This window comes from Anabas testudineus, chromosome 22, assembly GCF_900324465.2.
Source record: "Anabas testudineus chromosome 22, fAnaTes1.2, whole genome shotgun sequence".
NCBI lineage: Eukaryota > Metazoa > Chordata > Actinopteri > Anabantiformes > Anabantidae > Anabas > Anabas testudineus.
This window is the reverse complement of record NC_046630.1, coordinates 13,566,634-13,581,730: the sequence shown is the minus strand read 5'-3', so window position 1 is coordinate 13,581,730 and position 15,097 is coordinate 13,566,634. Positions and strand designations below refer to the sequence as shown.

The 15,097-nt window shown below is 40.0% G+C and overlaps 1 protein-coding gene across 1 annotated transcript in view; it reads right to left on the bottom strand.

The window, feature by feature from the left end:
• mmp17a (matrix metallopeptidase 17a) overlaps window positions 1–13,117 on the bottom strand; it is a 62,922-nt gene extending 49,805 nt beyond the window's left edge. The window contains exon 1 of the mRNA XM_026339104.1: window positions 12,854–13,117. Within this exon, the coding sequence (XP_026194889.1) occupies window positions 12,854–12,940 (87 nt within the window). The 5' untranslated portion in view covers window positions 12,941–13,117. The remainder of the gene's footprint in view (window positions 1–12,853) is intronic.
• Window positions 13,118–15,097: the final 1,980 nt, after the last annotated feature.

Here is a 15,097-nt window from a genome sequence, read left to right as displayed (position 1 = left end):
ATTTTGTATGCCGTTTGTCATTCGTGCCACTGTGTCTGACAACAAAAGCAAAACACCACCACCTGTCAAACAAACGTCTCACACCTACAAGGCTTCAAACTTTAGTTGGTGCATTTTTTACACACAAGCCGTTTCTCCCTCTAACATGCAAAAAAAATGTTGAGGTGTAGCCTCAACAATGGAATAAAAAATTAATAAATACATTTAAAAAAATGGTCTTCAAACAACAAACAGCAAAGAAGATAAGACTTTATTTAGAACCCCTACAGCTCCCGGCTGTGAAAAGTACAACACACGCCGCTTGGTGATGAGCAGTTATTGTGACACCACTGGGTTACCTGTTGTACCAGAAGGGAAGAAGAGGTGGGATGTTGGTGTGCGCGTGTGTTTGTGTGTGTGTGCTGCACCTTCAGTAAGACATGAGTTGTCTGGATATGTGCCGTTTCATTAGGGTAGCGAAGCTGAGAGGAGCTGTACTCACAGAAATAAAACCACTGTACAGAATCCACTGCCCGCTGTGGATCAGGTGATTACTCCACAGCAAGACACCGAAACATGCACTAGTGAGTTTTACTTCAAAGTTAAAGAATGGAGAGTTTAATTGGACAAAACGAGGTGCAGAGACACTTGCTTTGCAATTTGTTACAGCTGTAGTCTGGAAATGGGTCAAAGTTTAAAGTGTAGTGCTCCTTCTGGCATGGGAATGAAACTGGGTACTACTAGACAGTCCCACCTCCAGAGTGTCACGACGGGCTTGTCCATGTGAGCGAGCACATTCAAATTTATTTGATGGCCTGTTGCTCTTTTATGTCTTCATTCCAAATGCATAATCTTCTCCATGGATGTCAAGGGAACTGTACTGTGTGTGTGTGTGTGTGTGTGTGTGTGTTTTTCTTTTCAAACTCACCTCTTGTGGATAAAGCTGTGATGTTATATGGAAATGAGATGCTTTTTCTAGTTGAGCACAGCCCAGCTACATAGCGAAGTGTGAAACTCAGGACCAGGACAGTAGTAGCGAATAAATCCAAGTGGAGCTTGTGTTACACTCATGACAGTGCGGTAAAAAGTTATGAGTTTTTTTCTATGTGTGTGTGTTTGTGTGTGTTTGTGTGTGTGTGTTTTTTATTTTTTTCCATCAAGTACAATACAGCACTAAAAATGCACAGCTGAAATACCATATTTACAATTTTAACTATGTGAAAACTAAAAAAGAAAAGTAACACAAACCAGTAGGTAAAGTAGTATGGTATACAAACTGAACTTGTCCTTTATGCAGAATCAATGCAGGTTATATTAAATTAAACTTCTGGTGTTATTTGAGTTACAAACTAATTTAAACGCTGTCAAAACTATTTTCACAGATGCACCTGGCCCGCTTTTTAAAATGTACCTGCAGAATTGAAAATCACTGACAGTTTTAATTACCTGTTCTGTGAAGTCTAAAGACACGCACAACATTATAAAACTGCATAAAATGCATGTCTTAGTATATTGTACCAGAACTTGCACAATCAACTGGCATCCCCAATTACTACTTTTACTTGTGCTAATAATAATGCAAAAGGGTGCTAAACTATGATATAAAAATACCAATTACTTAAAAAAGACAATAAAACCAACCCACCAATTGACGACCACAATACAATGTAAAATGATCCTTTGTAGCAGTTTGCTATGGTCAACTTACATAGAAATTTCTTATCTAGTCAAATCTGTCTGACAACAGCACAAAAGGATATAGAAAGTAAAGATTCAGACTGAGCCTGTGTTCATGGAACAAAGATCGAGGGAGCCAGATAAATGAAAGAGAAAGCCCTACAGAATTGGAATATAATGAAGATGTTTTTTGTTTTTTTGTTTTTTTATCTTGCTGATAGAATCAGATAAGAGCGCAGGATAGGAGTGTGGAGAAACGTAGAAGTCTAAGGAGTGTAACTGAGTTTGTGGAGCTAGAGGGTTTCTGTTTACCTCAGCAGTACTTCAAACAATAGAGCAGCTTAAAGCACAGTTATCAAGAGTATCTGGCTGCTTCTGCACGCTGATGTAATAATGCGCCTTCACTCTAGTTTTAAATGCACTAAAAATGCATTAAAGCCTGCAATGCACTCTAACACACATTAGCATACATGGGAAGACAGGGAACATAGAGCTCTCCTTTTAATACACACATAAAATACTAACTATGTTACTAACATGAAATGACCATTTATTCTTATTGTAGTTGTGGTAGATAAATATGTTCCATCAACAAACATGTAAAATTAGGCCTTGAGGGCAACTGCTTTCTTTGGGGAAACACTCCTACATACTCTACAATATGCTTACATCTGTTGGGCTTGTCACTTCAATTGCCGGGCTGTAGACACTCAACCCTGCTCAGTGGCTCTTCAGGCTATGGCGTACTACTTATTCACAGAGTGTAGCTCCAGTTTTGCGCTTGCATTAATGACTGTGAGTGTCAAACCAGCCATGGATTACAGACACAGCGTAAGATCTGAGGTTTTTGTTTTGCCCCTCCAAGGTTTATGTCCGCATCTAGAATAAAATCAATATACACTCAAAGCCTGTCGTAAAAGCCGAGAGTTGTTTTAAAATCAGAACAAAATACAGTCAACTACCATCAAATATCTTATTTTTATTAAATTCATTAACTAAACAATGCTGGCATTTTGATTTCTATAGGATCCTTTGGCTTTATTGTATGACCAGATTCAAAAACTAAAAAACATATACTTCCATTATCCCTTAAAACACAGCAAAAGACAACCAGCAGATTGTAGTTAAGGTTGTATTTATGAGTCAGTATATTCTTCAACAGTGAGAAGACAAAAAAGTGCTACTTTGACACTTGCTCGAGGGTGCTGTGCTTAGCATCAACACCTTCTCCAGCCCCAGGTGGGAACGTGAAATGTGAATGTTAGTTGTATTGCTGAAATATTTGATCTTTCCCTGACCCAGTTTGCATACTGTACACTGCTCATCCAGCTTCCTCTTTCCCTTCAATTTGTAAAGTCCAAAATGTGCCCATTTGAATTACTGGAAAATTCAGTAAGACAGCTCAGACTCAGCCAGAAAGAGACAGCTGCATACTCTGCTTTGGAGTTGGCTTAAATTTGAATTGAATCAAAACCCCATCAGTGTGACAAACGGGAGCTGTTAGATGAGTCCACTGTGAGAGACTCTGAGACTCTGGTCCAACTATATAAAACGACAACAAAAAGAAAATGAACAATGCAGTGTTAATTTATCTTAGTAGTTTATTTTGTACGCTGACTCATAACTCATTCGTATTTGTAATATCTATGCACAGTGATGTTTTACTTAGTAAGAGTAATAAGCTCTTTGGAAAAGGTATATGACACTTATCAGGATCAGTTAATTAAACTTACATTACCAACAAAAATCAAGGAGCAGGGTGTCCCTGATTAAAATTTCATTCATCAACATCAGTTAAATGTGATATCGCCATGGTGTATTAAAAATTATTGGACAGACTAAGGCGAGTTTAGCTGGAGGCTGGCAGAGTGCTTGTCAATTGAAACTGAAGAGTTTTCCAGAGTGATGCACCTCCATCCATCCATCCATTTTCTTAACCGCTTGTCCACTCAAGGGTCACAGGAGTGCTGGAGCCTATCCCAGCTGTCATCAGGCGAGAGGCAGGATACACCTGGGTCGCCAGTCCATCGCAGGGCAGACATACAGAGACAGACAACCTTTCACACTCACATTCACACCTATGGGCAATTTAGAGTCACTAATTAACCTAACATGCATGTCTTTGGAGGTGGGAGGAAGCTGGAGTACCTGGAGAGAACCTACACAGACACAGGGAGAACATGCAAACTCCACACAGAAAGGCATCTTGCCAAGGATTCTTCTTGCTGTGAGGCGACAGTGCTAACCTATGCACTATCGTGCTGCCCAGTGGTGCACCTATTGTATAAAACAATCATAACTATTATAAATTATTAATCAAACACAACTACAATGAACAATCTGGTATTCCCAAAACTACACAACTGTTATCGAGACCAGTCCAAGAGTTCAGCCTCAGGCCTGTGTGTCAATACGTACCTAATACTTACATTTAACCCTTCCTCCCATGTACTAATCAATAAGTGGATGAACAGCAGAGCATTCTGTCTGACAATCAACTTTTGTTCACGACTGGCCACAAACAGCCAAATACAGCAAACTGTACTTAAATGAGGTAGAAATGACATCAAAGTTCAAGCTCATGACTGAAGGATCTGCTCCTTCAGTCATGAGCTTGAACTTTGATGTCATTTCTACCTCATTTAAGTACAGTTTGCTGTATTTGGAAAAACAGTCTGATCACTAAATTACTTGTTCTTTTGTGGAGTAGATGTAATTAGCTTAATTGTCACTTAGGGAGAGACATGCTGAGAAATAACTCTTTTTGTTTGTCTCCCATGGGCTGGAGAGAGAGAGGAAAAAACACTGCAAATACCTAATTAGCCAATGAATAATTGCTGAGCTAATAGGCACCTCAAGATACAATCTTTAATGTAACAGTCACTCTCCAAATTAATGTGGCTGTGTATTATGCTGTGGGACAAAGTGATTCAGCTGTCTGTAGCAAAGTCTGATTTTTATGCCTTTAATGCTTATTGCGTCCAACCTTTTTATGATAATTCTAAACACATTACTCACAGACACTGGCCAACCACCCAATGTTTTCCAGTTCCATAGTTTGCTTCTGCAACTCTCTTTCTCTCTCTGTCTCAATCTTCCCTGAATAAATATTTTAGAGTATTGAAAGTTACAGTGGGAAGAATTTCATGGTTTTCTGAATTCATCTGTCATAAAATATTATCTGATCTTCATATAAGTCAAAAGTAATAACAAATAAAATGAGCATTAACACAACAACACCAAAAAAATCGAAGCTTTCATGTCATTATTGAGAACAACCACAAAGACCTCGTAGTGCTAGAGGAAAATGTATGTGAACCCTTTGAATTAATTGAATTAGTTGATCCCTCTATTCGCAGCAATAACCTCAGCCAGGTTCTTCCTGTAGCTTTGTATCAGACGTGCACATCATTCAGGAGGAATTTTAGCGCATTCTTTCTGCAGAACTGCTTTAACGCCGTCATATTTTTTGGACATCTGATTTGTGTGACTCTCTTCAAGTCGTTCCATGTCATCCCTTTTGGTTTGAGGTCTGGGCTCTGACTTGGCCACTCCAAAGGGCAGATTTGCTTTTTCTGAAGCCGTTATGTTGTGTGTTTTGGGTCGATGTCCCATTGCATCATCCAACTTCTACAGAGTTTCAGCTGACGTACAGACATTCTCACATTATTCTGAAGAATGTTTTGATACACATGGAAATGAATCTTTCGCCAAATCTCTGCAAGCTGACCAGGCCCTGAGGCAGCAAAGCAGGCCCAAGTCATGATGTTTCCTCCACCATACTTTATGGAACAATGTTTTCAAGATGATATGCCTTTTTATGCCAGATGTAGAGCTGTGTGTTCTTTCCAAAGAGTTCAATATAGTTTCAACAGTCCACATAACATTTTGCCAAAATTGCTGTGCAGTATCAATGTGCACTTTGGCAAACTACAGGTGAGCAGCAGTGTTCTTTTTATAAAGCAGGAGCTTCCCTCGGGGTAGATACGATGTCATGTCTTTATGGTTGACATGAAAGATCATTATTAAGATTATTTTAGGCACACTATATCTGTTAATACTCTTGACTTAAATGAAGATCAGATCATATTTTATAACAAATGAATGCAGAAAACCACAACCTACTTTTTCTTGCCATGTGTAATTCCAAAGCACTTTTATTTGGAAAAACATGTCCTTCAAACTAAAAACCAGGAGTCCATCATATCTGTGCCAATGTCTTGCATCTTTGCTTTGGCAAAGCAGCAGCCCTTTTCCTCCATCCTTGCATGAATGCATACACATATACAGTACATACTGCATTTATTACAAATCTCAGTTTCAAAAGGCAAACTTCACAGGAGCACTGTTGTAGCTTTGGGGGTTCCTCCAGTTCAATTGGTGGGTCTCTGGACTATTTTAATTTCAACATGAAAGCACCAAAACTCCAGAAACCACCATAATTGCAAGTTTTGGTCACTCCTTTGAACAGCATTGGCAACCAAAAGCGTGATCTTGTATATGGCTGGAAGGCAGTAGGATGCCTTGGTTAGAACAGGACACTCAAATTGAGTTGATGTGGGGTTTTCTACATGGGCAGCCTGAGACTGAGCCAGCTTGCCTCTAAACCACAGTTACAGTTAATCATGAAACCAGTGAGAGTGAATAGGAAGGGAGAATGGTCATATGTGAGAGAGCAAAACAGTAATTCCTGCTTACACAATTTTGCACATCCATTACTTCTGTAAACTCACCTACTCTATTATTTGGTTGTGATGAAACTCTGCATAGACAAGCTTGAATTAGATATTTAACACATTATTGATATATAAAGCTATGTGTATTTATGATTATGTTTTATAAACTGCCCTCACTCTGAATCTGCACACTTGCACAGACCTGATTTCCACTTCCACAGTTACCCATAGATGGATCAACACACCTACAATCACTTGTTTGCATATAAAATGCTTTTTCCTGCTCCTCCTGTCTCTCGATGGATTTCACCTAAATTGAGTTGATGTGGGGTTTCGGCACCAGAGCTGAATAAAGATATAGTCACTGCAGTCAATGGGAGGAGAGGTGCAAACAGAAGACAGGTTCAACACGACAGTTGGAACTTTCTTCTACAAAACATTAAATCCCTGGAGCCAATCAGTTCTATTGTTGTGACGCTTCCTTTTTTCCCTCTTTACCTAAAATGTGTCATTTTAGCTTTTATTCTTAAAATGCAAATACTGCTGTATCACATCAAGTGCAATACGATGTGACCATTTCTGATGTGACTTACAATAGCATTATGACTGAAATAGCACTGGATTGATGCAACTATAATTGTCACCACAGAGCTATTTTTGTGTCTATCAGTACTATAGCGGCAGCATTGTATCTATCTATGTGTATTCATTTCCAAAAAACAAAATGCTCCATGACATCATCTTTCTCATCTTTGTCACCTATTTGTTAATATTTGCATGCAAACCCCATTTCTTCTTGCATGGTAATAAAGTTGAACCTCATATTGACTGCCAATGGTTCTTCATGCCTCCAACTGCTACTTCAATTTGAAATTCAAAGCATGTGGCCTTATAAGATTTATTTTACTATTCTATTCTACTCATGGCTCGACGTGAGAATTGCCTACAGTAAAATAAGTCCTGGATTCATGCTGTCAAACTTTATCTGGAAACCAATGTGTTGTCAGTGTTTGAAAAAGTTACGCCAAAGTCTTGCGGCTGCCACACATCAGTCTGACACTGCCATGCTACAATGGCAGCCAATGAGGTGTCAGGGATCTTGACACCTTTGTTGGATTGGTTTCTGAGGAAATCATAAATTCGTCAGTAATGCTGACAGTCTTCTCAGAAACGTACAAGTCTCTGGAGAACTTTTACACCTAACAAGGCTGAGGTGACAGATTGGATAGGAGCGGATTGAACGACTAGTCTTACCTCTTTCCAAGAAGCTGGGAATGTGCTATATATTACATGTTCAACATTCACTAACTGTCAATCTTTATGGAGAAATACACTATCTCCAACATGCGAGTCCTCTCTCACATTGTTCCTGAAATAATCTCCTCGCCCTATATATGAGTCCCATGATGCATTTCTAGAGATAGAAGGTCACCCGGCTTGATGAAAGTGGGACAGTGATGCTAAAAGTATCCTAATGATCTAGTCTGAAAGCATAATAACAGATGTACTTGGAAACTTGCGTTCTTATTTCCTGTTATATGTGAAAGAATCTTCTTTCATTTAGCATATGCCTTCTTTTCTTGACCCTTGGTTATTTGAGTGTAGCAATCCCTCCATTGTACTTTGCCTTGACTGCCTGGATCCAGTTTTCTTTCAGTCCCTTCTATATCTGGGCCTCTGGGTTTAAATCATAAGAACTGTGATGTGCGGGTAGAAGAAAGCCTCCTACGTGAAGTACAGGAGGGAAATGGAAGGGGAGAAACTAAGAAAATGAAGGGACTGGTGAAATGCACACACATTTCAAGCAAACACTCCACTAATGAGGGTAGTGCTTCTGCTTGCAGACAGACTGGTTGTGTGAGAAACAGACCACAGGAATTTTATGATTTCACTATTATATTTTTCTGAACAAAAACTGAATTATTAAAATTAACATTTTCTCATTTTCACGTTCCTGAACCACTGTTAGGTGTAAGCCCGAAGGATTAATGAGAAAATTAGTTGGGCTTCAAACAGCAGATTGAGTGAGTGATATTTTTATGATAAGGAATTTTATTTTTGGTACCAAATTCTTTTTGGTGCTGAAACAATATTATAGTTCTCTTATTAACACAATATGTAGTTTAATTATTTATCTAATTACTGAAAATGTTATGGGTATTGCTGAGCCCTGTCTATATTTTCTTTTCCAGCAACTTTTAATTTTAACCATACTGATTTCCCCAAAAGACAGAGATTGGATTGCACATTGCATAAGAATTGATCATTGAATTGACTTTGGTTCACAAAAAGGATCCAGCGGGGACTCGTTAATATCAAAATAAACCGTTTTCCTCCAGACTGCTAAACTTCATTTTTATGAAATGCATCTTCCCTCAAATTCCTGAAAATAATATTTGTTTTTTCGGGTTTTGTTGTTGCTTCTCGATGCAATTTCAAGACTCCATAAGAAGAATTAATCTTTTTTTTGTTTGTTTCCTAGCAGGGGGAAGAATGAGTGGTGGAGATATGGGAGCAGAAGGGGAGTGCCTACTGCTCCAGAGGAACTGATGCCAGATGGCATTCTCATAGAAGAAATTAAACAGCAAAATGAGAGTGAGAAATGGACTGGCAGGGTGTGGCTGTCCTTTCAGGCACATACATAATCAAACAGTCTTAAAGGTGTAGGATCATTACTCAAACATATAATAGTTTTGTTTCTTTAATGAAGAAAAAACTCTACAGGTGGCTGAACGTACAGTCATTTATGTAATTTATCAGCTGCTAATCTGGCCTCACTCTCACTGGGCCAAAGGGAAGCCATGTGTATTCAAGTGAATAGCTCTTTAGGGAACCTTGGCAGTTCTGTTTCAGAGCAGAAAATACTCCTCACAAGGAATGTAACATGATGAGAAGAAAACATAGAGTGCATTACGTTTAGTTCACTCAGTTCCCCCAAGTGCTGAAATGGCAAATCAGCGCTATGCAGTGATATATCAAGTCATAGAGCAGCAAAGCTATAAAATGAATTCCTCTGATATGTGCAAGAGTGTGTGGTTGAGTTCCTTAAGGACCCTGGAGTTTGTGGTTGTTATGAGGACACATGTCATACATAACACTTACAATCTCAACTAAATGCCAGGTGGCGAAGCATTCCAGCTATGAATTGTGCAACTGGATGGAGATCAGAAGATTGTTAAGTGGTTATTTGGTTGTTTATATGTCTCAATTCTTCAGTGAACAGCCGTTATATTTGGACTCACACTGGCAAACCCCCACAATCGCATGTACACACATACAGAGTATATCCACTGTGGAGAAAGAACAATGTCAACAATCATCTGACCGTGTCTGTACTTTACAATCCCTCCAGTGACACAGAATGATGATCCCTGTGTGCCCTCTGGCTCCTGGGTGACATGAAATCAGTCACTGGGCAACTAATCATCAATGGAGCGGTCTACACTGATACTCTTCCTGTCTTTCATGATAAACTACTGCAGGAACTGCAGTTCGATTATATTGTCTAGATAAATTGTCTGCACTATCATTGATCAAACATGGGAATCTCTGTTTTTACAGTGAATAATGAAACCAAACTGTTTCTCTGTCTACACCCCCACCCCCTTAATCCTCAGGCAAAAAGGTGCTCCAGCTCTACTTACAGTACCATCTGCTTTCCCCTCTATATGGGCCTTTGTAGCATTTAATAGGACCACATATTTTAGTTTGTTTTGTTTAGATACAGCTATAAACTTTGGCCATCTACTTTTCCCGATCTCCAGAGTGAGTGAGTCAAATGCGGCCCCCTGACGAGCAGACATGGAGCTGCTAGAAACGGTCTGTATTACAGCTAGTTCTTTGCACTCAGAGGACATGGAAATATGAGACCTGTCCGGAACCTGCAGGCACAGTGAAAAGATCATGCCAAATTTTTACTCATAAGAAGTAGTCAAGCTGGGTGACTGGTTCAAAATGATAAACTTGAAGGGCACTTTCATGCCTTTGTGGTTTCTAGGCACATGAAGCCTTTTGGGGTAGACTTAAAGAGTACAGTAAGTTACATTTGTGTATGGACACAGTGAGAAATATACTGTGGTACTGGGGATAGCATGTCTTCTTCTTCTTAGACAACCTTGTTATCAATGATCAGTACACTATGGCTAATGGTCAGTGTGCTCATATCATCCCCATAGAAACTTTGACAGAAGCATATAAAGAAAGGAACATGGAGGGTGCTGCTGCAAAGGACACAAGACTCACTGAACAGTCAGGAAGCAGCACTGAATATTTTCTTCTCAAGTTTCTGACCAATCGGAGAAGGTCAAAGTCAGTGATAGGTGCTCATGGTTGTCCATCAGTATGTGAATGTGCCAATGCAGAGGTTTCGGGCTCGTATTTGCTGCTGAAGATGTCGCTTTGGCTCATTCACAGGTTAGCAAGGTTAAATTCCTAGATTATCTGAGACACACAGCACACATCAATGATATAGGCGATGGGCTGTGTGGAATGTAATGAAGCAAAGGTTGGGAAGGGTAGAATGGTTTGCCTCCCTGGTTTGCTTTTGTCTTTAAATATATGTACTAAATATTGTACCTTTTTTTGCAAAGATGCCAAAATCCTACACAGAGACTGTTTCAAGAGATTTTCTTCCAATAACAACTTAATTAAAAACGTATTTACCTGCCAGTTTGAAAGTCAACGTGTACAGATAGTGTTGTTCTAAAGGATTTACTTAAATCTACCTAAACTTCACTTGTTTGGTAACTTTTACTGAATGAACTATGTGAACCCCACTAACAGGCATATTAATGGAAAAACAAAGTACCAATACGGATATTTTCAACTGTGTATCCATCACTGAACTGGAGTAACTTTACATTTAAAGGCAAGGAATCACAACAAGAATAATAGTGCTCAGACTACAGGTGAAGGCTGTAGTACCACTCTGCACTGTGTGTATCATACATCTCTATCTAGAAAATGTTGCAAAGCCACCACCTTGAGTGTTATTTTCTCTGCCACGGTAAATGGAAGAAAATCACTGCTGTTACCACCTGATACAGCTGAGTCTGTAGTGGCACAATTCAGCCAAAGCTCCATAAAAAGAAATAAAAACTTGATGCAAGACACACCTTTATACAACAGCAAAACCTACTATCTTTACCCCGGATTATGTGCTAGGTGAACTGCACTTCTATTTTTTTGCAAACAAATGTGTGTTAAATAACAGAGTGATTGGTATTCCTCAGTGAAACCAACAATTAAAGTAAACATCAGTATCCAGATGTAAAGACTGGCTAAGGTCAGTACGGACCACTCTGCGGCTGTGCAGCCCCAGACACAGCAAGTTGCTATGCATGGTGTGTTCTGACACCTGTAGATCATTGTCAGTGGAATATTTTTCCCGTGCTGATCCCTGTCCAGTCCCCAACACTGGGTTATTCACACTGACAGAAAATGTGGTCTTAATGGGCATACTGTGCGTGCCGTTTGCTTTCATTTCTTTAGATTTACAAATTCAGGTAAACAAATACAAAGCATGCAAGCTAAGTACACATTTTGTCTCGCCCACACTCAGCTTTGGTTTAGTTTAGTTTAAAGGATCCATCGCCTCAACGTGGAAGAAAATTCCTTAAAGCAAAGAAAAAAAAAAGCAAAGAAACAGAAACAGATCCATTTTATTGCTCTTGCTTCAGTAAGAAGAGTTGGAGCGCTGAAAGAAACCAAGACAGATCAGCAACATAAAGAGACGTTACCCTGAGAAGTGACACCGGAGAAAATGCAGCTTCAGTGGGGATGAAATAATGATGACTTACTAAAATTTTATCAGAGGACATGCTGAATATGCTCGCAAACTGTATCAGAAAAACTGCATACTGTATAAGCTTGCACACAGTTCATTTACAACTCTTGCTTTGCCTTTAACTCCGTTTGACCATATGGCACATGTGATTTCTAAACAGCTTCCTGCATTAATCATGCAAAACACATACATGAAAACATAAGACACACACACACACACACAAAAAAAAAAAAAATCATTGATATGAGATATTTGATCAGTGTGGTTTATCATTAGTAATCACAGCTCATATTGATTCAGATGTTGCCCAGTTGTAGTGGACGTGTGGAGCAGAATATGTTGCTCGATTATAGTTTAGCTCATTTAAACACAACTGTCCCAAGTTGACATGAGATGGACAAATGTCTATTTAAAATAACCCACACTGTCTTATGGATTGAATCTGCCCCAGTGGGGGGGTGGGGGTGGATGAGACAAGAAGCTGCTCTGTATCTACATCTTAGTTTCCCGTCGTGCGCCTTGCAGCGTCTCACCGACACATCCAGCGGACTGCGGCGCGGCGTTAAGATTCAGAGCAAGTGTTGGAAGAAACACAGCGTTTGCTGCTCTCCTGGAGGTTTGAGAGCCCCATTAGGACGCCGTGCCACCCCGGGCGAGGCTACGGAGGGACGGACAACACCGCTGCCGGCAGGCGGAAAAACAACTTTTAAGTGGGTAGAAATGGCAGCAAACTTACCACCCCCATGTCCAGCTGCTCGCTCGTCAGAGAAGGAGCCGCTCCGGTCAGAGGTAAAAAGCACAATATGGGCACCAACAGCAGCATCTCGGGACTAATATTCCTCCTGCACTCGTGAAGACCCGGAGAAGTCCTGACGCCCTACGACAGGCTGATCCTGCAGGGCTCAGACACCGACCCCGACAGCCGCATCCACGGGAGAAATCACCGACACTTGAGCGAAAGGTGAAGAAGAAGAAGAAGAAGAAGAAGAAGAAGAAGAAGAAGAGGAGGAGGAAGAGGAGGAGGTCTACCTCACCGTGGAGCGCAGGCACGTGAAGCACATCAAAAGCCGCGCGGGGGAAATAAAAAGAAACATTTCAGAAGCGTCACGGCGGCTTGTTTGCGGGGATTTCACGCACGACAGCTGCTGCTGCTGCTGCGTGTTCCTGTGTGAAGTCAGGTCTCCGTGGAGGGAGACGCGCGAGCTGCCCGCTCCGCCGCTGAGTCTCGAGCAGCTGCGCGCGTTTGTGTCGCGAGCACATCAGCCCCGAGCCAGCCACGGTAACCCCATCAACTTCCGGACGAACCTCCCAAAATAAAATCCCCACTGCTGGAAGAAAATAAAAAAAAACAACAACTTTAAAATCTCAGATCAGTTTATTTTATTTATTATTTAATTTAATGACTGATAAGTAAGCGTGGCCTATGTTATATTCATATCTTACCAACCAACATGTTCTGATGATATAGATCATCATGTCACATATGATGCTGTGCCTCTGTTGGCAGTCAACAAAACCTGAAAGCCTGTTTTTAGCATTTTACAGACCACAGTGCAGTTAGTTCAGTTAATTTATGGTTTAACTGGATGAAAATGGAGCTGGGCTTAGTTAACTTAAATTAGTTGACTAATAAGAACCTTTTTTTTTTTCAGTGGTTCGGGAATGAAAAGATTTAGGTAGTTCTCCTAATTACTTATTTGTTATAGTCTACTTCATGTTCAAAAATTGGGTTAGAAAACATGCATCTAATACAAAATGTTCATAAAATAAATATTTGACATGTCCAGCAGCTTTTTGTGTTTACAAATAACTTCCCAACTGGCACATGTCCATATTATACTGTATATAATATATGCCATTCTAATAAACCATGAAACCCCCCCCAACACTAATCCACTGCAAATTTAGCTCGTACCTTTATTTTGAAGTTTGCTATTCACGTTTCCTCGGGGCTGCTATTGATGTTTTTTTGTCTGGCTTTAAACAGCTGTGAGAGAATTTAAAAATTCTTCTTGAGGCGCCCTTTATTTGATCTCTTTGGCCTTTAATCATGACTCATCCAAAAGATAAAACAGTTCGCGTACTAAAGAAGGTAATTAGAAGATGATCATGTTGCTACAGCAGCGATATAATGCAATATGAGGATGGAAAAATAGACCACACATCAGTGATTAATAACTGCTGGACTACTGGCTAATACTGGCTTCATAATGAAATTGACTACTGTTTCCCGCACAACCAAACAGTTTTGCTCAGCAGTTTTAGTGGAGTTTTGTTCCCTGGATATGAGTCACTGACAGGGATGATTGCCATGCCCAAGGTTAAATAAACATCATAAAAACCTCATTTAAAATAAATGAAGTCAAAGGAAGCCCGATGCCAATTAAAAGTCTAAAGTCGGAAGTACTTTAAACAACAAGCAATTACATTTTATTCTTTCTGTTTGAAACTTAGCACATCATAGCAGCCTAATGACAAGCAAGATCTTTCAACTGAGGATCCAAGTTCAAGCCCCCAATATGGCAATTATCCACCCTCATGAAATGTCCTGGAGCCAGGCTGCAAATCCTTGTTAGTTCTAACGGAAGACGACTGTGCACCTCTGAAAGGAACATTTTAAACAGTAAAACGTTGTCAGCACGGTTCAGAACCACCGTTAACTGCCTCCACAGCATCAAGGTGAATTATCCGTTGAAATCTTGAATCATAATGTTGCTGCATGCACACACCTCAGCGCCCGCCTACATGCAAGCATCTTAACTATCATGTGTCTACCTTGAAAGACAGTTTCCTTAACCTGCACTGCCACTAATGATTCACAACGCTCTTTTACTGTATCACTGCCTCATGACTCGACTGCAAAGCCGCGAGTAATGAGTGCACATGCACGAATTAAGATTATTCCATTGATCTACTGCTAGAAATATCACATTACCATTTCAGATGTTTGTTTTTTTTTTGTTACTTTACTGGTTACTTA